The 25,348-nt window shown below is 39.1% G+C and overlaps 3 protein-coding genes across 6 annotated transcripts; 1 reads left to right on the top strand and 2 right to left on the bottom strand.

Moving 5' to 3' along the window:
* The first annotated feature begins 1,397 nt into the window (after positions 1–1,397).
* hps1 (HPS1 biogenesis of lysosomal organelles complex 3 subunit 1) lies at positions 1,398–8,494 on the top strand. 2 transcript variants are annotated; one of them, XM_042010428.1, is made up of 18 exons: positions 1,398–1,628; positions 2,357–2,547; positions 2,647–2,781; positions 3,145–3,287; positions 3,376–3,484; positions 4,643–4,803; positions 4,887–4,989; positions 5,097–5,181; positions 5,290–5,345; positions 5,421–5,588; positions 5,747–5,926; positions 6,327–6,403; positions 6,494–6,631; positions 6,757–6,822; positions 6,979–7,123; positions 7,766–7,879; positions 7,975–8,057; positions 8,138–8,494. In XM_042010428.1, exons 2-18 carry the CDS (start codon positions 2,431–2,433, stop codon positions 8,298–8,300), a joined length of 2,043 nt encoding a protein of 680 aa, XP_041866362.1. In that variant the 5' UTR covers positions 1,398–1,628; positions 2,357–2,430; the 3' UTR covers positions 8,301–8,494. The 2 variants fall into 2 exon arrangements, with proteins under 2 accessions (XP_041866362.1, XP_041866361.1); XM_042010427.1 differs by having other exon boundaries at positions 5,287–5,345.
* A 215-nt stretch (positions 8,495–8,709) lies between these two features.
* st3gal7 (ST3 beta-galactoside alpha-2,3-sialyltransferase 7) lies at positions 8,710–12,227 on the bottom strand. Its single transcript, XM_042010429.1, has 8 exons — positions 12,117–12,227; positions 11,729–11,906; positions 11,393–11,519; positions 10,963–11,300; positions 9,696–9,882; positions 9,408–9,548; positions 9,016–9,165; positions 8,710–8,921 (listed from the first exon to the last, which is right to left on the bottom strand). Exons 2-8 carry the CDS (start codon positions 11,875–11,877, stop codon positions 8,835–8,837), a joined length of 1,179 nt encoding a protein of 392 aa, XP_041866363.1. The 5' UTR covers positions 11,878–11,906; positions 12,117–12,227; the 3' UTR covers positions 8,710–8,834.
* A 5,165-nt stretch (positions 12,228–17,392) lies between these two features.
* Positions 17,393–25,166, bottom strand: morn4 (MORN repeat containing 4). Of its 3 annotated transcripts, XM_042009524.1 has the most exons (6): positions 25,087–25,127; positions 24,648–24,717; positions 24,336–24,412; positions 19,969–20,083; positions 19,768–19,877; positions 17,393–19,673 (listed from the first exon to the last, which is right to left on the bottom strand). In XM_042009524.1, exons 3-6 carry the CDS (start codon positions 24,400–24,402, stop codon positions 19,525–19,527), a joined length of 441 nt encoding a protein of 146 aa, XP_041865458.1. In that variant the 5' UTR covers positions 24,403–24,412; positions 24,648–24,717; positions 25,087–25,127; the 3' UTR covers positions 17,393–19,524. The 3 variants fall into 3 exon arrangements, with proteins under 3 accessions (XP_041865458.1, XP_041865459.1, XP_041865457.1); XM_042009525.1 differs by lacking the exon at positions 24,648–24,717 and having other exon boundaries at positions 25,087–25,166; XM_042009523.1 differs by lacking the exons at positions 24,336–24,412; positions 24,648–24,717; positions 25,087–25,127 and adding an exon at positions 20,961–21,249.
* Between the last annotated feature and the right edge of the window lie 182 nt (positions 25,167–25,348).

The following is a 25,348-nucleotide window of genomic DNA, read 5'->3' as shown; positions in this document are numbered from 1 at the left end:
TCCCCCAGAAAAACTGATGGACTAGATTAGATTTTGGCCCACAATGTAGACGTTTCAGCATCTTGGACCATTTTGACCCAAGCGAGGTTAATAAAACATAAATATTTACGTTGCTTTGGGGTTCTTTGCTCCACACAGAGACCAAGAATACAGTTTGGGCAGAATATTTTGATATAACACAGATTTGTTGAAGCCATCAAAACCTTTTCTGAAAGCCAACATGGTGCTTTATCTAGACAGACAGACAGACAGACAGACAGACAGACAGACAGACAGACAGACAGACAGACAGACAGACAGACAGACAGATAGATAGATAGATAGATAGATAGATAGATAGATAGATAGATAGATAGATAGATAGATAGATAGATAGATAGATAGATAGCCTCTGGACACTGGATTTGGGGTGGATGCACAGACCCAACTCCTGAGTCAGTAGCCATAGCCACTCTTATTGATTAATTGGCTGAGGGGGTTCAGGCCTTTGCAGAACAGAGCATCTCCTTGGTATATGCCACATTTGATGGAGACTTGTGCAGTTATTTTGAAGTTGGCCTCAAGGGTGGTCTGCCACAGCCTCATTGAGTTTGCAATGAAGGCTCTAAGAGTGTTGTTGATCTTATACTGCTTCAGCCATTCCTTGTATGTGGCATTGAGTCATAGGCTTTCTGGTAATCATTCCAGGTAGTGCACAGGTTTGTCTGTCCGGTTTTGCAGTCTTGGGTTTAAAGTTTAAATTATTTGCACTGTACTATATTCTGTTTATATTAAGTTGTTGCTGTAATGTAGATTAAATTTGGGACTATTGGTATTTCTTTCTAAAATGTTACTTTATATTTTACATGTATGTCTCCAACAAGTATTTTTCTTATTTAGAATGTGAATACATAAAACAAACAGAATTACATTTACAGTGTTATGTGTTGATCTTAGATGTTGCTTTGCCCTTTCTATTTTGTTTATTTGTTTTATATATTTTTTTTAATAAAAGATTTATAAATTCTGCTCCAGGATTATTTCATTTCACTGGATTGAGATCTGTATTTGAAATTCAACATTATTTATTTTGGGGTGTCATGTTTTTACAGTACACTTTATAAAGTACAGTATAACAAAGATTTATTGTCCTGAGTAACCTTATGCAAATGTCACCAAAGGATTAGTTTATTAGGCCTATTTTCTAACCAGACTGAAAAATGAACGGGCACGAGCCCTTCTAATCTCAATCTCATCCTTGAAGCTACATTCCACAAATACCGAACTATTATCTACAGCGCTCAGCCTCTCAGTCATGTGGCCCATTTCAGGCACATGACTTTTTCATACCTCACCAATCATTAAGCTCCTGGAGGAGCAATCTACTGCAAACACCCAGCACTTATCTTTGAGCAGCCTCCAAAGACTGAAAGACTGGTCTCTTTTGTCAGATTAGCACAAACTTCCTGCCCCTGAAGTCACGTGACTGGGTGGTGCGTGTGGCGAAGTGCGGAAGGAAACAAGTTCTGTTGAAGCAGCAATCAGAGATGAAAACATTCACGAGCTGCAGGAAAAATTGACCAGATCTTCCGTTTTACACACCAAAAGACGCCGGATCGGGATGCTCGGATCATCCGGCGCTGACAACTGTGAGTGACATGAGCTGGACATGAGTGTGTGTCCGAAACACTAAGATACACGAAGTTAGAAGATTGCTATCGAGGCTGTACGCTTTAGGTAAAACACGGGATGTAGCCACGGATTGGGACAACTGTGGATGCCAAAAGCAGTTAATTGTTGAGCTTTGGCCTCATCAGAAGTGAATAGCCAGTCATGCAGACGCACATATATTTAATCTCAGACTCATCGTTTGTGGTGAAAACTTGAGCAAACAGGAACAGTTGTGGGTTTACTGGGTCACAGCTGAGATATGTGATCAAATGCATTCATTATTTGTCCGTATAGATAGTATTTGATTGTGTTTCTTTCTGAGATATGTTGAAGATGATCATGTAAAGGGAATTTTTGAGGCACTTTGATTGACAGGTGACCAACCAGAGTTCATCTCTCATAAAACATTAGTGTTTCTTTTCCTTTCTTTTAGGTCAACAGGTAATAAAACTTAGGGAAAATGTTTCCCTTGATTTAGCTTCTCAAGTAGCTGATACAATTCATAAAAGGAACCTTAGTACAATCTTGCTGCTTGCCATGATGCCCATAATAAAGTGAAGTTTGTTTTGACTTCTGTTTCACTGCTTCAGGCAATTTTTTCAGCATGACTCAGCTGTGAATAGTAATGAGGCAAACCTCTGTATGTCACCTCCCCATTCCGTTTTATGCCCGTTGTCTCAATAGTTTTGAATGATTTCCTTTTCAGCCTGAAGTGTGTAGAGCTGCTGGAGTGAACAGGACAGCCCGGTAAAGCAGGACAGGAGCTCATCTGTGGTCCAGATGAAGTGCATGCTGATAGCCAGTGAAAGTGCCGAGGTCCTCTTTCACTGGACTGACTTGGAATTTCAGCATAATGTCCAGGAGCAGTATGGAGCATCTCAGGAAGAGGGCGAGGGGGTGAGAAGGATGGAGAATATTAATGCTTTTCAGCTTGCTTCCTGCACTGAAGCTCTTAGAATAATTCTTAATTGCTGAACTTTTTTTCCTATATTCCAGCTTCCAGCCTTTGAGGACATCATCAGCACTCTGTTCGCTCCCATCATTATCTCCTGTAGCACCATGGTGGATAGGCAGGGTGACAGCTACACCTCCTTCACCACAGAGAACAAACACATCTACGTACTACACCAGGTAGCACCTGCCTTTAATAGAAAAGCAGTCTTGACCCCTCCCCTAAGTAAACAAGAAGGCTGTGATTGTTATCTCTCTTGACCTACTTGTGGCGTATTTGTAGAAATTCTGACTTTGGCTTCAGTACAGTGACCTGAATGCAGATCTAGTGAAGTGTCATGTGGGTCTGGTTATAGCATCAAACCACGCTTTGTCCTCCTGCAGCACATGATGAAGTTCTGCATGTTTTAAGGCTGACTTTGATCAGAATGGAGTCAAGAGATGGTCATCCTCACTTTATTTTCCATTTCATTTTCCACCAGGCAACAAAAACAAATCAAAAAAAAAAAAAAAACTAAAAATGATGTTATTGTGTGTCCTCAGTTTGATGAGTGTCTCTACATTGCTGTGAATGGAGATGGTGAGGAGAAGGAGGACGATCTGAGGAGGAAAATATATGTGATGAAAAAGATGATTGAGGTCATGTTTGGCATGGTCACCCTCAGTGGGAACCTCCTGAGAAAAGAGTAAGACATTTTGTGTGCTCTGTCTTTGTGCGGGATGGTGTTAACAGAGCATATGGTTGATACATGATTTTTTTTCTTTCACCATCAGATTGCGTCCTCAGGACACGGAGCAGAGGGCAAGGCTGTGGAAACATCTCCAGAGCCTCCTGGAAACCTACAGCCAGCTCAGAGAGAATGACCAGAGCTTTTTAGTGGAGGTGCTGTACTTTACTTTACAAAGCAGACTTTTCAGGAGGATTATGCCCTTTTTTTTGTTTTATATAGTTTTTTTTGTTGTTATTGTGTTGTAGTTCTGTAGTTTTTATTTAATTTTTGCACATTCTTTTCATTCATTGAAAAAAATAGGTTAAATAAAACACCCAGCATTCAGATGAATAAATATATTTATGCAGAAATATGGAAAACTAACAAATACGTTCTGATGTGACACATTAAAACCATGATGAAAACATTTAACTGGCGTTAAAATGTCAGTTGACAACAAGTCAGCCTTTAACTAATGCTATGTGTGTCGTTTCAGGCATTAAAAGGTAAATTAACAGATAAGCTGGTATGTGTCATATCGGGTTAATCACTGAATTTAATTATAATATTAAATCAGCTTTGCAACATTTAATATATTAAGCAGGTAATCCTTGGTGGATTTGAACCTGAACTAAAAACTCAACCTTGTGCTACAACACGCTACCATGAAAACCTAAAGAGGACAAGAGGAAAAAGAGGACTGCAGTAATAAAATGTGTTGCACAGTCACAAATGCAGCAGAGATGTTGGCAGTTTGATCCTCGGCTGCAGAAACTAGCTCCAAGGATGCGGGATGTGGAACGTTGGAACATTACTTTTCAGGCAGGGAAGGAGCTTGAGCTGGTGCCTGAGGTTGAGCGGTTCCAGCTAGATATAGTTGGACTTGTTTCGACACACAGCTTGGGCTCTGGAACCAGTGTCCTCAAGAAGGGCTGGATCCTCTTCCACTCTTGAGTTGCTCCCAGTGGGAGGTGCTGAGCAGGTGTGGGCATATTCAGTGCTCACTGACTTGGTGCCTCTACACTGGGGTTTACCCCAGTGAACGATAGGGTAGCTTCCCTTTGCCTTCAGGTGTGTGTGTGGGGGGGTCCTGACTGTTGTTTGTGCCTGTGCATCAAACAGGGATGGATGGATGGATGGATGGATGGATGGATGGATGGATGGATGGACTTCTACAATCGCCTGCTCTTATGATTGAAGTGTTGGGAGATCTGTGTATTTTGTACAGAGCATTATCTTTAAAGCCCGACTGTGTTAAACTTGCTTAGGATGAAAATAAGTTAATACTATGTAAAAACTCACTCTTTCGTGCCATCTCCTCCCCCTCTCAGGCAGTGGAGAGGTTAATCCACCCCACACTGTGTGAACAGTGCATTGAGTTCCTGGAGCGCCGTTTAGTTCAGCAGCTCAACAACAGTGGAGAGAAAGCAAGAGAGGAAGTGCTGCATGCCTTCATCCTGGTTCACACCAAACTGTTGGCTTTCTATTCTAGGTACACATGTTTCCATTAACCTGTCACTTTGCAACGGGAGGTTTGTCTAAAGTACGCCTTGTTTTTGTCCTTTTTCACTTTAGCCGCAATGCCAGTACACTCACCACCTCAGACCTCCTGGCACTCATCATTATGGCACAGAATATGTATCCTAGTAACGTAGATCAGGATGATCTGAGTCCTGAGGTACAAATGGCTCAAAGCCATGCCAACATAAAAGCATTAACATGTTGTGGACTTTGTTTCTTTTGTTCAGTTGTCTTTTTTTCAGCATGTTTTGTTTCTTTGTAAAGGATGTTGAGAGCACATCTGGTTCTGGTCCTGAGAGTTTTTATACCCCAGAACCTTCTCCTTCCAGCAGAGACTCAAGTAGCTCAGGTGGGTTAGTAAGAGATTGAGTATATGCATATAGTCTATTACATCTATTTCATATGCAGTTTACTCTCCATAATTATGACCATCACAGTGCTGTTTTTTTGTTAGCAGAGAAGCCTTGCAGAGGAAGCACTCCCGTGTTTGAGTTTGTGGACCCAGACATCCAGGTGAGAAAAAATTCCAATGCTAAATAAACAGATTGTGTAATCAAGATGATGCCTCTCACATAATAATGTCTTCAGATGGCAGAAGACAGCTTGCATACTCTCGAAGTTTGTCCACCTGACCCATCAACCCCTCGCAGAGTCTTCCTTGAGGTCTCACTTAAAGAGGGGCTGTGTCCCATGATGCCTCACTCCATGTACTGTCTCCCACTGTGGCCTGGAATCACACTAGTGCTGCTAACGAAGGTTTGTGTTTGCACCAACATAACTAAATATGTGTAACCAAATATATACTCCCCAGCCAGCAGGGGCAACATAAGTTGCATATTTCAACCTGTTTAACCACTTTTCTTTGCCTCTGTCACAGCGTCTAAACACACATTTGGTCCCTTATTATCTATCAGATTCCCACTAGTGGAGTGGCCATGTCAGTGTATAAGTTTCTGGAGGCCTTTGCTAAGCTGGAAAATCGTTTAAAAGAAGCCCAAGGAGGTTCTGCTGTGGCGAGAAGTCAGCTGAATTTACAAGACGTCCGAAGTAAACTGGACAAATTCATTAAAGCCTTGGAGCCTAGTGAGTTACAGGTATGTGGTTTTATGGATCATGCACCAGTGTTGGTTACTATGATCAAGAATTGTCAACTTTTAAATTAAACTTTTCCATCTAACCAGATCATGCCCATCACTGTCCAACACAATTTTACGTGGAATTTCTTAAGTCAATATTTAAGTTAATTTTTCTCTAAAACATTCTTTGTTTTTATTCTGTCAGCCTTACTCAAGTCCATCTTTGTCATTATAGAAATTCTATTAATATTACGATTATTATAGTAAATAAAAAAAGACACAGTCTAAACATCAGTAAACTAAGCAAGGTTACTTGTGTGTGATAGAAACAACTGTAATTAGTTATGTGAAAATAATTGTATGTTTAAATTTTCAGTTTTTGAGCCAGAACAAATATGTTGCTTCATTCTCTATCTAGCATGCACAGTTAAAAAATGTCTGGACAGAGTTCAAGAACCGAGCCTTCACCAGAGGAGGACCGGGGTTCAACAAGGAGTAAGTCTGCTGCAGCCCTCTGCTGGCCAAACCATGACACAGCAAAAGCTGTTTGAGTCTCCTTTGAGTGACTTGTCTGTTTTGTTTAAGTCTTATCCCATGGTGTAAGAATATGAAGACCCAGCTGTGTGGCATATACCGGCAGTGTTTTCTAACTGACTCTGGACCAGCTGACATTTCTCAGCGCCTCCCCCCTGCTCTGCAGGAACGAGCCCAGGCTATGATCCAGTGCGTACAAGTTAGCCGAAAATCAGTTTATTTAATGTCTTTTTTTAAAATGTGTCTTAATCTTTTCTTTTTTTATCCTTGTTTTACTGTTCCAAACTTTTACTCTCACACACTGCCTCTTCCAGAGAGAAACTGATGGACTGGAAGGATTTCCTGTTGGTGAAAAGCAAGAGGAACATCACCATGGTGTCATATCCTCTTAGCAAAAATAACCCATTGATGTTATGTTGCGTCTCATTTCAGAGCACTTCTTTAAAAAAAAAAAAAATCCCCCCCCACACACAGAGGTTCATGAATTGTAACACACTGTTACCTTGAGTGTATGGATCTTAACCTAGTTATTTTACTTACCTGGAGGATTTCCCTGGCCTCATTCATTTTATTTGTGTGGACCGATCAAGTGGCCAAATGATTGCTCCATCGCTCACCATTACAGAGCGCAACACATCGGAGCTAGGGAAGGGACCAGTGGCTCACTATATCAAAAACAAGGTTAGACTAATTCTATTTTTTTTTTTTTTAAGTTTATTGATGCTGTCATTGAAAATTGTGTAATAATATAGAGATAGTGAATTAAAGTTAATATTGATGTAATCATAAGTGCCTAAAGAGCACTTGGTATTCTTTTAGTTCTAAAAGATGTTTTCCTCTCATCCATTTCTTCTGATCCAACAAGGTGAATAAGGAGTCTCGACCTTTTACATTGCCTCTTGGGACTACAAAGCTTTATCCAATCCTGTCTAAATCCTCTATAAGAACTAAAAGAGTCAAGTTTTCCATCACTTTCTACCTGTAGGATATTATTGTTATTAATATTAATGAAGATCTCTACAGATCAGTGATTCAACTTCAATATCTTGATAACTGTAAATATCCCTAAAATAGATATACTATCAAAAATATATTTGGACAAAATATCTGAAAAACGTGTTTTTGATTTAGGTTTATGTCGAGATTCAACAAAAATGTCTCATCTTTTGACAGACTAGCTACTGCACTATGTTTTTTTTGTTTTTGTGCTACTTTAGCTAGCTCTAGCTTAGCACTAGCTCTAGCTAGCAACAAAGAAGTGAACAAGCACATTTAGACAGTTTTGGTCTTTAATAAATTTCCTTTTTTTAAACCCATATTAAGGTGTGGGGCCTTGTCAGGACAACACGCCACTATCTTCAGAAAGGCTACTCTACTGTCACGTTGCGTGATGGAGATTTCTTTTTCTGCTACTTCCTGTGGTTTGAAAATGAAACGGTAAGTCCGCAGCACGCCATGTTTTACTTTTCTTAAAAAAGAAACCAATATATCACTGAAAAGTAAAAGAAAATAAGAGTGTTTTTGATCATCAGGGGTACAAGTTAGAGGCAGGAGACATTCCCATCTTACCTGATGACTCTGCCCCCATTGGGATGCTTGCCTGGGACTACTACAGGTAAACTGCTTAATCCTAAAGTGAGTGGGATCAGTTGGAAAGGTTTATCTTTGGGTTAAATAAAGTCATGTGTGTTGCAGGAAGCTACTTCGATACTACAGTAAGAACCACCAGGGTGAGGCAGTGAAGTGCTACGAGCTCTTGACGGTACATCTGGGGGTCATCCCTACTGAGATCATCCTCCAGCACTGCAGACAGCTAGCAAGCAAACTGTGGGAGCCCTCACGCAATCCGCTGCTGTAAACAGACCCACATACTTAGACTGAGTGGGAGATACTCATTTGTTGTTTATTAAAAAAACAAAACAAAACAAGGATCTCACTCTCAACTTGTTTTTTTTATTAGTCTCACAATACTGTCAGAAATATGATCAAGCATGAATTTTATTTATGTGACAGAGTTCTTCTTTATAATAAATAATTTTATGGAAAATGTCAGTGTTTTTATATTTTCTTGTTTATTGAATCTTTACAAACAGCTTCATGATGGCACTGTTTGCTCCATTAACCATTGCCTGTCACCATATTTTCATGTCAAACAGCACAATTGTCACCTATATGATAAATACTCAGATATTAACTGGTAATTTTGATTATTTAAAGGAGTTTGAATTAGAATGCCTTTACTTGGTCTCTGCAGTCATCGAGTGTTTACATTCATCAGTAAAGCTGTGATCGTGTTTAATGGCTGTCCTTGCTGTGGAAGGTTCTGTGCAGAGGTTTCCGAGACTGGCTCACAGGTAGAAGTGGAGTGCATGTAGAGTTCGGTGTTTTCATCTTACAGTCCTCCTGTGAGGTCAGTCACAGCTCCTGCAGCCACCAGGTCCCTCAAGAAGAGCTTTTCAGCACTGACATCATGTACCACCTGGATGATTTTGGTAGGATAAATAAATGACTGAAGAAGAAACACTAGGCTTTAGAGCAATTAATGTCAAGTTTGGTCATCAGTCTAAACTTACTTGAGCCTTCATGGCATCCATGCGTATGGTCTCATAGTAGTGAAGCCTGGCCTCTGGGTGTTGCATGTCATACCCAAACCCTGCAAGGCTCACCTGGTCACACAGCTGCAGAGCCATCACGACTGCACTGGCACCTAATGTTGGCACCATCTTTTTGATGGAAGAAAATCAGCTTTGATCTCTCTTTAGCAAAAATAAGAACAAGCTTTCACTGCATAGAAATGATCCAACAATAAATTAAAACCCATTCAAAGAGTGACGTGTTGTAAATAATGAGCCTAATTTTAAGATCTGGGCTTTTCCAGTGTTTTAAAGCAAGATTTGAGCAGGGAGTGTGAGTGTATGACGGTTTTTCAAAAGACAATTAAAAGAATAATGGTGTAAGAACTTACATTTCCCTGTTTTAGAGCATATTTTTGTAAGACTTGCCCCGTCTTGTGAATTATCTCTGGGTGGAGGATTTTGAAGCTCTCTGGTTTCAGGGGAATATTATCCACCACCTCCCTCCAGAACCACATTTTGGACCAGAAGCTCTATTAAAAAGTAAATAAATAAAAAGAACACGGGGATTGTTGCATTTAGTATTGTGATCACAGTATTGTTAAATAAAATGCTGTGACACTTGTGGCTTATGAAATACAGCATCTCTGTGTGCAATAGCTTTTGTGATCTAGGCTTACCAGAGGCTGTCTGGTGATGACAGCCGTGAGCCAGTCCAAGTCCAGGCTTTTAAAGACCACCAGAGCAACCATGGAGGTCTTTCTGTACTCATTAGCCGAGTGAGGTGCTCCCTCTGGGTACATCAAGCGGATAGTGGTGCGAGATCCAGCATCCCTCTCAAATCCAGACACTGGGGCATTATTGAGCCTGGTAACGGAGATGTACCCTTATTTTTAAGGGTTTTAATGTGTTGCATCATCACAAAGTACTAGAAGACACATTTTAAGTGCAAGACACTGCAGACTTTAGAGAAGAAAATGATCAGGAATGTCATCAAGAGCCACTCTGCAAGGACCTTTTCATAACTAGATTGACTGTTCTGGAGTCAAAGTTTCAAGATAGATTAACATGAGTGATTTTGATTGTGGCTGACATTGAGGTTATCACCGCAGGAAAACTCTATCTCTTCCACAGCAGCACATCAAATCCAGACTAAAGTTTTCCGAGCGTGTCCTTTGGATTAATGAACCAAAATCAGAGCTTTTGGACATGCGTGAGTGGTGCATCCCAAAAGTGTCAAAATCCGCTACGATATGCTGATGGTATTCACTTTTCTTTTGAGTTTCTTTATTTGGTGTATTGAATAATGGCCCTCTACGCAGTAATAAGGAGAAAACACAACATATTGGCCATTTTTACACAATTATTTTGTGGGAAAGTCAGCCAGCTTGGTTGACCTTGGTTGTTCCAATATGTCTGTCTTTAAATTAGGTACAGTGTACTCCTAGTCATACACCTGTGACCTGTCAGCACTCAAATCTCAACCACCAGGAGAATATTGCAGGGGATTTTCTTACATTTCTTGAGGGTGCTACTCACACATTTAGCTGTGTTGCTCATTCCAGAAATGCACAGTGCTCTCAAGTTATATCTCGTTGTAAAGATGACCAATCAGAGTTTACTACAACGTCTAATACAACACCTGTTGGTATTATTAAAGGGTAAAGATAATTGAATAACCATACTGTAAATTACCTTACTTTTAGTGCTAAGTTAAATATATGTATTAAATATTTATACTATTTGGTAATAGTCATTTATTAGGAGTTTAAGGTTAAGCAATTTGTCCAGTTTCATAAAGAGAAATAAAGATTTTTGTAACTGACAGAGTACATTCGATATGTCTTTTGATGTCTACTTTCCCAACTACAATTCAATTAATTATTAATTAGAAGTGCCATCCAAACCATTGTACACATTGTGTCCATCTTTCTCATATACACGTACCTGATGATGACATCATACTGATCTATATGTGATCCAAGATGGCTGCCATAAAGAACCCCTCCACTTCCCACCACCACACATCGCCTGCAGCTCTTTTCTCTTCTCAGTGATGGAGGCAGGCCAGGTTGAGGCATAGAGGCAAGAGCAAGGGCCAGATGCTCTTCACTGCCCTGGAGCCCAAGAGGAGGGGCCAAATTCCACACCACTGGTCTGTCCTTCTGCACGAAAACAGGAATGTCCAGGAGACCTTCTGAACAGGACAGGGGCTTGAGGTGGTTCAGACACCAGCGAGGCTGACAGAGACGTGACAGCAGGGAGGCTGACCGATTAAATAAGACCTAAGAAGAAGAATGAACATTTAAATTAAGTCTAATGGGAGGAAATAAATTACCTAAAACATTTGTAAGGATGTGCTTAGATGCATCTTTACCAAATCTTTGGGATTATGGTAGTCATAGCTGGCAGCTTCCATCTTATTCAAGGGAAAATATGCAGGAATCAGAATAGCCAAGTAGCATCCAATCAACAGAAGCAGACTGGTGGCAAAATTCTCCTTCCTGTACAAAAAAATTCCAAAAGTATATAGAAATAGTAATACTACAAACATCGGATTTCCCTTTTCCTTTCAGTAAAAGTAAATGTGATAACCTCTGCCACAAATAAAAACTCTAGCACAGGTCTCCAGGACAAAAGTCCTGCCACTTATTCCACACTTAACACTGCCATTTACAGGGTCTGCCCACCACTGAAACTGGATTAGATGTACCTGCTTAGGAAAAACTCCTTGGAGTCAGTCTTGGTAACCACTCGCTGTCTGTGACCGACAGGCGTTGGTGCTGTAGTCTCTGCAACCACCGGCAGCAGTGGAGAGCCATCGTCTGGATCCTCTACACTCAAACGATTCAGTGTCACCATGGCACTTTCCTACTTTCACTTTCCTCCACCTGAAATGTGTAAACATCATTCATCTCATGGTGGTGAACTCTCTACATAAGAAGACTAGGTTTCTTAATAACTTCAAAATATTCATAGAGCTTAGAGGCTGTCATGTTGCCTATTTTACAATCAAATGTGAACAAATAATGCCTTTAAAATAGTTTCTGTCCAGTACAGCACTTATCTGAGAAACACATACACAAGAAAAAGTAACTCACACCCAGCCTGGAAGAAATTTACACTGATAGTTAACTGTGTCTCCCCATGGTTGACAGGACAACAGTAAGATGTAGTTCCTGCTTGGTTAAAATGGTTGCTGCTACGTTGTACCTCCCTGAACTCTGCCTCTTCCTTCAACAACAGTGGTTAAACATTAACATGTCACCCAGTCATACACTAACTGGGAATGCTCAAGAATAGGTGTGCATCTACATGACTGGGTGTTTGTATGTTTTTTTTTTTTATCATGATGGGGCCAAAAGCTGACGGGACACTAACTGATAGGAACGCCTTGTAACACTGGGATCACACTGTGCTCCAACAGCATTCCTTTTGGGGTTAAAATCTGTTTTGGGGGTTAGAATTAGATTAAACCCACTGCGCCTTCACACAGATATTTACTGCAGACGAAAGTGAAAACTTACTACTACTTTAAAAAAATTAAAAACAAGAGCCAAACTTTTGTAATAGATAAAAACACAGAGTTGCAATTATAGAAGGATGGAAAACTGGGAGCTTTTGGACATGCATAAACAGTTGAATTTATTTAAATTTATTATGGAAAACCCCTTAAGATGTAACATCTCGTTTGCAAGGGGGACCAAATTTGTGATTTACTTGTACATGTGTTATGTGTCTGTATGCATGACAAAAAGGAAAACAGGAAGTGAAAAGGGGTGGAGAATTCAGGCTTAACAAGTACACACAACAAGCATATACATGCCAAAGTGCAAACACACTTGTTTGCTGGAGTGTCCTGCCATAAGCCCAGCATTCAACCAGGAAATCACTGAGATTTTAGCACTTCAGGATGAAGTGAAACACAGTCAACTGTGTTATCAACTGCTTTTGTTTGATTTTCCCCCAAATTACATATAATATCTGAGTTGTTCAAAAATTATATCTTTGCAAACATCACGCCAGAGGTTTTGCGGATTTAAACCAATGTAATGGGCCATAAAACAGAACAGAAAAAATAATTAATGGTACTCACTCGGGTCATACCCATTTTGTTTCTGTAATGACTTGTGATGATTTACTGATTATCATTCAGTGTAAGGAAGGTTCCAATCATTGCAGGACTCATCACATAATCCTTTCATTATAGCAGACTGTACATCACACATCTGGAGATTAGCAAATATGAAAAGGTCTCATGCATGCAGTTTTAATTTGATCAATAACAAATTGCGTACAACAATATTACTATAAAAAGCAGGTTATAGGGAGTATTTATTATGGCTCAGCCTAGTCATGTTTTTTTTAATGTCTTTAATGACCATCCAATGCCAACGGCTATCCAGGCTGGAAATAGTAAGTGACTCTGTACTTACAACTTATCCAATGACCACTTGGAGTCAGATGTGCCAACTAGAGAAAAGGCAAACATGAAAATAAAAAATCCACAAAGATTCACAGGGGTAAAAACAAAGAAACAAAAAAACATAAACTAAAGAAAACAACAAAGCATTGCACACCAACATCAAGCCCTCTTTCCATCTGTGAGGTATGGTGGAGGGAGTATCATGGTTTATCATGGAATCATATTAAGTATATATGTGTGTGTGTCAGCTGTTCATTAAAGTACTTAAAACGGCACTTTAACTTTAAATATGTTCAATTTTGGCCAGGGATATTTTCTCTTTCTTTTTCTACTATTTTGAATTGAAATTCAATTAAATGCATTCTTCCATACATTACTAGAACTTGAGTTTATAATATTGATCTTAACATCTATTGTAAGATGTAAAGATAAATATTATATGTATGTCTGTATGTATGTATGTATTATATGTATGTATATATATATATTCATTCTCTGTACCACTTTATCCATTACTGGTTGTGGGTAAGCTGAAGCCTATCCCAGTCCATCACAGGGCTGGTGACAAACAACCATTCTCACATGCATTCAGTTCTAGCGAGAATTTAGAGTGACAAATTAACCTAACATGCATGTCTTTGGACGGTGGGAAGAAGCCGGAGTACCCGGAAAAAACCCACACATATACGGGGAGAACATGCAAACTCCACACAGAAAGGCCACCACCCTCAAGGTTCGAACCGCCCCCCAGCCGAGGCTGAAACCAGTGACCTTCTTGCTGTGAGGCTGCGGTTCTAACCACCGTGCAGCCTATATATATATATATATATATATATATATATATATGTGTGTGTGTATATAGTATATACTATAATTACAATATATACATTATCCAGCTCAAGAGGACAGCGTTACATTATGTGTCTCATGACGAACCCATGGGTTTATGTATTGTCATGTGTTGTCTAAACACTTTCAGAAAAGGGAGCTGACGTAAATTTAAGAGACAAAGTAAGATGTGTGAGGACACATGGTTCTAAAGATGATGATGAGATTGGATGAGATTATCTTCTCACACTAAAGCTCTGAACTCTAGTGGCCTGAAGTCAGCAATACTAATAGGATGGGCCCTCCTACTGTGTTTCAGCTGTGCAGCTCTACAGTGCACCATGCCAGCAGAGGGGGAAGTCTGAGAGCTGGTAAAGCCCTCAAGAGTCATGGGGCTGACCTTAACATTAGAGATAAGACCCTGTTTGTTCACATATATATTATGTATTTGTTTTAGGATGGATTCACATTCCAATAACAAAGTTGAGCCCATAACACTGCAGTTGAACAGCATTGCTTTGCATGTGGACACAAGAACAGGCCACACAGACAGATCTGTAGCACTCAAGATCTATTTCAGCGAGACTTGAGGTAGCAACCTATCATGGTGCTTCACTTATATGTTCCACCACCTCTACAATCCATTTAAGGAATTAATAAAATAAATTGTTTTTCTTTTCGGAAGGTTCCCCCAAAACAGAAAAAGGTCAGCAAGGGTGTGTGTAGTTGCAGGCGCTGACAAAAAATAGCAAATAGTGTGAGTTTAACCCCCTGCTCTGGACATCTGATTTAGCCGGAATATTACAATTTAATAGAATCAGTATTATAAATACTCACATGAAACCACTATTGTATGTTGTATTTATGTTAAATAACTTCTTGAATATGATGCTATATCAAGAAGCCATGGTAATATCATAAATTTGTCGACTTTGCTTTGACACTTAAGGATTTTGGAGGTATTCAGGCAGAAAGCCCGGTCGAGTCTGCTGAAAGTAGCCATTTTTCTCCAGAATTTGTTGGTCAGTACATTCAGGCTGACTTCATAACACAAGAGACAAACAGGAAATTGCTAGAAATACTGGATCCCTGCAGACTGCAGCTGAACAAGCAGATTTACATCAAAATGCAGAACTTTACAACAAGCTGTTGGGGAATCATTTTATTTTAAACAGGTGTTGACAGTCAGGAAAATTTAAAACTTCTGTATACTTCTGGAAATTTCAATAATCCATACTGATATAAAGTAAGACCTTGAATCAGTCTGTCAAGGTATACCAAGGTTTGCCACCAAACATCACATACATCATACTGAAAACATAAAAAACCATATATAGTGCACTGCAACATAATGAAAACCTTACAGAAATAAATATACTAAAAACATGGTTCAATACAAAAAACTACAGGAACAAAAAACCTGAAGTGTTCAATAGAACTCTGAGACATGACAAGACATTCACTAAAAGAGCTTTTAATGCTATTAAAAACATAACTGTTTTAATGGAATAGAATCCAGAGATACGTGGGCAATGCCAGTCACAACCCTGGCTTTTTAACCAACTTCTTGATCTTATTTTTTGTCATCTACACAAATGCTGGCCCCCCAGCACAGCACAGCATAAAGAAGAACACTGGCTAGAATTCCCTGATAAAACACACGGAGGCTTCTGCTCACATTTAAAGATCTGAGTTTCCTCAGAAAGAAGAGTCTTGTCTGAGCTTTCTTAAAACCACATCTGTGTTCTTTATAATAGCAAGAATACCATCTCTGAATGCACAACATGACAAACGTTGAGGCAGATGGATTACAGTAGCAGAAAACCACACCACATGCCACTCCTGTCAACTAAGAACATGAAACTGAGCCTACAGTTCACACACACACACATCACCAAAACTGGACAGTAGAAGATTGGGAAATGTTGCCTGGTCAAATAAAATAAAATAAAAAAAAAATTAAGGAGGTTCTAAAGGAAAAAAGTGGGCCCAACTGGTTACTAGTAAGGTGTACCAAATAAAATAACCAGTGAGTGTGTGTATTAATGTCAGAAGTTTCAAACACATTATTTAATTCTACAGAAGTGCTGTATACATCATGCTTATAGCCAAGCATTGAATTTAATGGCATGTAATGTGTGCTCACCATCAAAATCTGCCTTTCAAGGGCATGACTGCAAACCTTCTGAGATTATCTGAACCATCACATTAGAAAATGTCAGACTAATGTGAGAGATTTGGAAAGATCTGCTTTAAAAGGACAGAGGAAAAAAAAAACACATAATTGAGAAAACATGGCTTAATTTCTAAAAATCTTTAAGCCAGCCTTTGGATTTTGACATTTGCTTTTACAGAGTTTTATCATCTTAAGGGTTCTCTAATGGATATTTCATATCTGATATCAAATGCCTTTAAAAGTTCAATGTTAATAGATAGTGCTGCACAAAAGCTGTGTGAAGTCTGTGCACAATGGAAGTGATGGAAACGGCCAGCAACACAGTGGTACTGTGTTAGAGATGCCAGCTGGTCATGTTAGAGATGACTGGTGTTTTTTTTTTTTTTTTTTTTTTTTGCTGCAGTCAGGAATTCAACTGCTGCTTGTTGGACATACGTGTATTTGCTTAAAACTAAACATTTATTTTCTTCAGTTGCTGTTGTCCTGCTGCTGTATTTTCTGATGTACATATAAAATGGTGTTTTTTAAAAGCAGCTACTTATATCTGATGGGTGCCAAGTGTGCTCAACTCTTCAGTTATATTATCAGTCCCATGCAGCATTTCCTGTTCTAGGCAACTGTCAGGGACAGTAGGAACACGAACCATGCAAACATTCTAGATAACACACTGTATGCAAGAATTTCACTTTGCCAACCTGATCCTTTAACTGTGATTTAGCAACACAAAAAAGCAACACAGACTCAAATCTTCAAACCTAAATCTATTAAAATGCATACTTCACAAATTTAGGTTGGTTTCTTTTAGCTCTACATGAAGTATAAGCTAGATGCTAATGTTGCCAACGAGGGGATGAGAAAACTGAAGGTTTCTGTTTCAAGCTGCACTGGACCAAAATCTTGAGGAATCTGTCACAGTTAAGCCTTTATAACACCAGTAAAATTCTCCATAATGGAGCATCTTTCATATGATTTTATGGAGAATCAACATCAAATACAGTGATTCTCTTTGAGCAGCAGGTTTTGTTTCTAATACAATCCTTTATTAATCACATCTCTGCGATACAGGATCAGATGAACTCCAGGAGAATGAGAGGGCAGTAGTTTTAAGAGCACTCAAACAGCATTATAATGCTACTTAAAAAGGTAACCATGGTAATGATATTTTCCAGGCAAGTGAAAGTCTGGTCAGGCACACTTTTAAATCACCATTTGTATTTTTAGACAGAAATGGCTGTGCAATTCTCTTGCATTTAGTTACAGCCAGGCAGGAGTGTGTGTGTGGGTGTGTATGTGTGTGTGCAAGAACAACATGGGGCTATGTTGTCTTCAACATGGTAGAAAAAAAATTGCAAGATGTGAGACAAAAACACTGCCAACACTGAAGTATGCCTTCAGGTGGTGGTACTCATGCCTATCTAAGTGTCTCATGTTTGACTGCACCAAACAGGTATTTCAAGCAAACAAAAACGTGCGCTAACAACACTGGCAATTGATTTATTTTTCTTCATACATCAAAGTCAGGAACTGCAATAATCCTGACAAGAGACTCCAGGAATAGATGCAACAGAATTTCATATCAGTTCCCTGTTTAATCTTCCATCCTATTGTTTTTCATGTGTACTTCAAGTCCCGGTGGAGTTTTATTGAATTGTCTTTCTAGTTCAGTTGTAAGATGGAGCAAATATACCTTAAAGCTGACTGCTTTAAGCTTTGCTTCCTGTGATATTGTTTCAGTTGTCTTTGGTTGAAATGTTGTAGGCAATCTCCTTTAATCCTGTCTACTAATGCTCTGTAAGGCCTGTTAACTGTTTAAGTACACTGAATTAAAATCAGAGTAGCTGTAACGCTTTATAAATTCCCAACATCTAAATGTATATCTACACTGGTTTAAAAAAAAAAACAACACAGCTCCACAGTTTCTGCCTGACCAAGTATTCATTCATTTAAAAAGTCTGACTAAATACAATCAACCACAATAAATATATATCTGACAAAAACAAAGACACACATTAGTATTACGTGCTCTTAAATACATAGCAGATATATTGTTTCATTCAGCTGCCTCATTAAAGATCTAGTTCATTAATTCAACACATTTAGCTTTCATTCAGTCCTTTTTTAGGACATTTGGTCAACCTGATCTTGAAGGTATAGGGGAAAACTGAGTTAGATCTCTTCTAAAGTGATTTATTGGAAAAGAAAATAGGCTTGACTCGTAAGTGATGGGAGCAAAAACTTGCGTTTTGCAATGCGTCTCTCAGAGTCAAGGCAATCTTCAAACAGACCTTAAATTGATTAGGCTGATAGATACCTTCAGGCAAGCAGTGTGGAGGAGCGGGGAAGGAGAGGGTGTTGTTCATTATCTGTTTTTTGTTCCCCAATGGACAGTCTTCAAATACACCACTGTAAAAAAATGTCTTTAAGGCAAACGTGAATACTGATCTTCCAAAGGGTGAAACATCAGTGATTAAACAGATTCCTTAAAAAGTTGAAGAGAACCATTAAATGAGATGAATTAAGGTTGTTGAGTTGTTGAAATGGAAAAAAAGTTTACATTCTTTTCAAAGCATTCGCAGGGCACAATTATTCACATCACTGTAAAGATTGCAGGATTTTTATATTTTTATATTAAATCTATCTAATGGGTGGTTAACGCTTTAAATTCAACAAAAATTTAGTTTACCAACTCTGAAGAAAAAGATACGTAGTAAGACTGTAGAAGTCTTTTTTCTAAGTAGTGGAGTCCCTTCCATTGTTTGCACTTGAATGCATGATGGATATCAATTCTAGAGAAAAGCACTAAGACACTTTGTAAGAGTACAATCAGAACATGAGAAACATGTGCTTCTTGCTGTTGTGCATTTCAAGTCAGTCATTCAAAGAGCTGTTATTTGGTTGAACTGCATTTGAATTCCAGGTCACCATGAGTGTGAAGCAAGGAAGATGCAGAAAAGTAAAAAGCATTGCGAAAGAAGAGAGAAAGATACAGGAAGAAGAGTTGGAGGGGAGCATACATCCCTCAGGCCCTTCTGGAAGGTCCTGGAACTCTGCTTGTGTTTCCTCCTGGGTTCCAGGACTGTCAAAGTGTTAGACTGTGAGCGCTGGAGGCTGAAGCCTGTGCACGTTGCACCACTCCTGGACATTTCTCCCTTTTCTGCAGCTTATGGTTTTGAAACAAGCCCTCATTTCGTGGAGCACCATGAGTTCCATCTGGGAAAGTCAATAACCCTGGAGGCACAGGCACAGAACATCATGACCAAGCACTGGGAAACAATATTGACAACCTGATGGACATGCTGTTCCAGTGGTGTAACAGACTTACCATGTCCCTCAACCTGCCCATCTTTGAATTCGCCTTCAAATTTCATGCCATCATATCGACTGAAGACTCCTGTTCCGTGAAACTTTCCATGTGCAAATTCTCCTTCGTACCTAACATGGTGTAAAAAGAGCAAGTTGTCATTTGTAACTTTTGACTAAGAGTTAATTTTGCTTGATTTTAATCTTACTCTTGTTCTCACACCTGGATCCATCTGTAAAAATCAGTACACCAGAGCCATGAAAGAGTCCATTCTCAAAATAGCCAGTGTAGCAGGTTCCATCTTGAAATTTGAGCTGACCAAGACCGTGCCTCCGACCTGCAAAGGACCACATCATAATAAATAATGACTGAAACAAATTATGGAAAATTAGGAAATACGAGCACTCCAAACTTTAAATTAATTGTCAGACCATAACTGATTTTTTAGGTGTTTTTACATCTCCAAGTTATCAGAAAAGAAGACCTCATTTCGTGGAGTATGTAGACCATGGTTCTCAGCCAGAATAGACTCATCTCGTATTTGGGATTGCTGATTCTCATCCCAGCCACTTCACACTCGGCTGCAAATTGTTCCAGTAAGAGCTAGAGATCATGGCCTGATGAAGCCAACAGAACCACATCATCTGCAAGAAGCAGAGACCCGATCCTGAGGCAACCAAACCAGATCCCCTCAACACCTCGACTGAGCCTAGAAATTCTGCACATAAAAGTTATGAACAGAATCGGTGACAAAGGGCAGCCAACCCTCACTGGAAACTAATCTGACTTACTGCTGGAATGCAGAGACCAAGCTCTGGCACCGGCTGTATAGGGATCGAACAGCTCATTCAAAGCTGTCCAGTACATCATTGTTGTGCAAGTTCATGTTTTTCATGAACTAGTTCTAATTTCATTTAATTTAGTTTAAAAAGAAAAGTTCATATTCATTTTTCACCATTTAAATTCTGAACTAGTTCATACACACACACATACAGGAGACGTTCATCCTGGACATGGAGAATCACACGATCCTGTGATTTCGTGATCTCATGGATTTAACTAGGTGGACTGCACTCGTGGGCACTCTGCACTTGACATGCTCCCAGTGTAGATTGCCTCACCATGGAGGTCGGAACAAAACCATGGAGCAGCCATAACATGGCGCACACACACTCGGTGGAAATGAGGGGTAAGAATAGAGTCATTGCTTGTACACATTGAGAGGAGCCAGATGAAGTGGTTCAGGTTCTGATTAGGATGCCTCCAGTATGGGATAAGACCTTGCAGAAGACCCAGGATGCTCTGGAGGGAGTTCATTTCTAGGCTGGCCTGGGAATGCCTCGGGATTCCCCCGGGTGAGCTGGAAGAAGTGGCCAGGGAGAGGGCCACAAGTCTGGACCACCACAGATAAGCAGCAAGATGATGGCTCAAGTCCTGTCCTGCAAAAGCCACAATCCAGCAGGATATCAATGTATTCCTTCAACACACCTGAATCAAATTAAATCTAACAGTCTATCACAATGACTCATTAATTTGAGTCAGATGTGTTTGAGCAGGGTTATATGGAAATCTGCTGGATTTCACCCTCATTGGATTAAACTGTTTAGCCCTGGTTTAGTGTCTTTGTAAGATAATGACTTCTTTGAAAGACCTGTCCTGATAACATCCTGTTTAGATTCCCTTCTTTGTGATTACTTCCCTGCCTAATAGTCTTCTCCTAAGTACTATTGTCTTCCTTCCCTCCAAGATAATTAAGCTGTGTTCATCAAAGCATTGACTCTATAGGTATGCTGTAGTAACTGGCAGCAAGATGTCCGAAGCATCCCACACAGATACTTGTTTAGACAAAATTCTGGATAATTTGGAGGCCAAATCAAATTCATGGTAATTAATAAAAGATATTTAACTATTTTTGCAGGGTGGGAGAGCCTCTTTCAACAGAATAATGCTGAATGAGACCTATATCATCACATGAAGGTATGTCCTTGGTCAATGAAAATGTTTAGGGTAGAGGAAAGGGAGAAATAAAGGTTTCCCAGCAGAATTTTCCCCTAAAACGTCACGCTGTCCCTGCTGGACTGCCTTCTTCCCATGGTGCATCCTGGTGACCCAGTTCCTAGGTAATAAATGCACAAAGGTCAACATGGGCACAGGTCTATAACTACAGAAACCCCTACACAAGAACTGTGATATACGACATGTTCTGTTATCTTTATGTCTGAACTAGCATTAACTTTTTGAACAATCTGAGCCACAGCAGACCCTTGTTATAGAAAAATTACCAAGAGTCTGAATGAGTAAAAGTAATTAGAAGATTTATTACGGGAGAAGTATAAAATACAAAAAATTTCATTTGCAAGTTGAGAGTCTAGCCTGTGATCTTCATTCTTATAGAGGGTGTGGAAGTAATTTTAATACATATGGCAATCAATCATATTTACTCATACAATAACTACAAGTGTAATCATTCTTTTACTTGTAGTTATTGTATGAGTAAATATGATTGATTGCCATATGTATTAAAATGACTTCCACACCCTCTATAAGAATGAAGAACACAGGCTAGCCTTTGTTCCCCACATTCATCAGTGAGTCTTCTCACCGATTCACTGGTTTTCCCTCCTTGGACCATTTTAGTAGAATTTGAATCCAAACCACTGCCAACCAGGAACATCCCAGAAGAGCTGCGGTTATGGAGATTATGACAATTGTTAAATTTGCTCAGATTCTTACACTTGTCCATTCCCCCCTCCAGCATGTTGACTTCGAGTACTGCAGCGGTGTGGAAAGACAGGAAGCTGTCTGCTCTTTGATTGGACAGTTTGATATTTAACAACAACAAAACAACTGCTCTTGTCTCTAGTTTTGCAAATGATTTGGTTCTCTCAAAGGACTGTAGCTGATCTCCTAAACAGGTCCTAAGTATAATCAAGAGGATTTGTCAAAGAAAGAGCTGTTAAGCCAGTACGAACAGAGCCAGATTTATCAGGGCCAGCTAATTAGGGTTTATCTAAAAAGCTTGAGCTTGCATGTCACTATCATCACTGTATGTGTATGCAAGACAGTGTTAGCGGTATCCTAATCTTAACCAAAGGTGAAAAAAGTTGACAGCATATTTCCTGTCAAATTTGGGCATTAGGCCCCAAGAAGTGCATTTTTAGCTGATGTCATAAGACATAGGGTTTACTCCCCTGTATTCGATTTTTCAAAAGTAATAATTTATTTGAATGAGTGCATGAGACCACATCTAAATAAAGGAAGTCTCTTTTATGCCTTCAGATGAACTTACAGTCATGCGAAAAGGTAAGAATACAATCTTTAACTCAAGCCTTACTTATCAGGAAATTAAAAAAAAAATCATCTGGTCCTAATCAGGTCTTAAAAATCAGGTAACTACAACCTCAGATGAACATCACATGGCACTTTTTCCATTACATATTTAACAAAAGACTAAGACAACATGTAGAAGCGGTGTGTGGAAAAACTAAGTATGAGTCAACTAAGCATGAATTAACAGCTTGTGTAGATACTTTTAGAAGCAGTAAGCTCAAAAAATAGTTTTCTATCCAATGTTTTCGGTCACTCAAGGTGTGGAGAGATACTGCTCCACTCTTCTGTACAACGTTGCTTAAGCTCATTGAGGCTTGCAGATGTTCATTTTTATACAGTATTTAAATTAGGCTGATGTCTTTGATTGGACCATTACAACAGCTTGATTCTTTTCTTTTTTTTCCACTGAAGTGAACTTGGGTTTACTAAGTTTTTTTTATTTATTTTTGTAACACTGCTTTAGCATTTTTGCTTAATTTTTGGTAAATCTGTAATGAAGCAGCGCAATACTATGTATTATGTTATTGTTGAGCATTACAGGTATTAATGGCCTAATTTTAAGCCTTGTGAAGGCCAGATCATTCTTTATTAAGCCCTGATACCCAAAGCCTTAGAATCAAATAAATTTTTCATGACTTTTATGAGCTGGTACAGTTTTTCTTTTTGCAAATTATGATCTTGTAAGAACAGTGATAATGTGTTAGACAAGCAAATATAATATATAAAAATATAAACTACAATAATGAAAGCAATGATTTAGAAAACTTTTAGACTGTATGAATGACTAATTTAGAAGACCAAGGTATTAGGCACCAAAACTGAGACACTAAAAAATAATGATGGCAATTAAGTGAATTTAGATAAATCTCAGTGTGGAAAGAAAAAGTAAAAAAACCAACACTTTTTTGACACCTTCACTGGAGCTTTATACTGTTGTTGAAAGAAGAAGTGATACAACAAAGTGGTAAACGTGCCCCAGTCACAACTTCTTTTTAAAGTCTTACTGACATCCAGTTAGAAATAAACATATTTTTGTGTCACTGCCATTAAGGGGTTACATGTTTTATTTTATTAATATTTAACACAGAGGCACAGATTTTCCCAGTAGATGATAATTCATCACGCTCTTATAAAGACACAATGATTCCTCTGAAACATTGTGCAGTTTTGAGCTACACTACTGTTTAGATAGCAAGCCAGAAAACGCTTTTTAAAGTTAAAAAAAAAAAAAAAAAAAAAAAAAAACAGAAGCATCTTGCCTTCTTTCCACTCTCCATGGTACTCTTCCCCACTGGCATAGGTGAAGGATCCTCTGGTCAGAGTCATTGTACCCCAACTTTTAACACACAAACACAGTCATTGGCCACAGGAAAAAATAGGATTAACTGTTTATTTGAGATTGTTACAGTTGCTGACCTTTTCCTTAACTTAAATCAGTTATTTAGGACATTTTAAACTGTGCAAAAGGTTCTTCATGTGAGTCTCAGATTACCACAATCTGTTATACTGGAATATATGAGCATGTCTAACTGAACTGCAATCCTGTTATCAAAAGGATGAAGTCAACTTACACTTGATCCTTCAACTGTCAAGCTAGTGACTCTTGAATACGCGGCGTGTGTCACCTGGGCGACTAAATCCCTACCAAAAAACCAGACAGGACGCGTGACTGTTACGTAACTGCAGACATAAACACATTAAATTAAAAATATTGTTCAGTAACTATCACTTTAAAGCAGATGACACGGCGTTAAACAATGGCAGTCTGGTGTAATTTTACTCATGCGGTCGCCATGAGATAAATAATTCACCACACATAGACTGAAACACTCCCACGTTACTGCAAATATCAAACCTTACAATATATTTCGATCAGTACAACCTCACACATCGGCTACATGTTGCTGAGATGGCTATCGATTTTATTAAAAGCCTATGTAAATAGACTGTTTTCTATGGCAACACATCAATAAATGGGGTACGAAGAAGCCCGAAAAGGCTGTAATTTACCTGGACACAACAGATCGTCCCTAAAGCATGTAAACCACCGTAGAGGAGCGGAGGGGCGTGAAGAAATGAAAACACCGGCTGAGAGACGTATGTTGCATTCAGGAGTTGCTCGTAAGTTGGACAGAGATGAACGTGTGGCTGATGTGTCTGGAAAATTGCCACTTGCTTTATTACACAGAAAGAAAGAACAAGAAAAAATATTAAGTTAACTAAATTTGTTTTCATAAAAAAGACTACGTGTTCTATAGAAAGCTATTCTCTG

Source organism: Melanotaenia boesemani, chromosome 16, assembly GCF_017639745.1.
Source record: "Melanotaenia boesemani isolate fMelBoe1 chromosome 16, fMelBoe1.pri, whole genome shotgun sequence".
Lineage (NCBI taxonomy): Eukaryota > Metazoa > Chordata > Actinopteri > Atheriniformes > Melanotaeniidae > Melanotaenia > Melanotaenia boesemani.
This window is presented reverse-complemented; position numbering and strand designations above follow the sequence as displayed.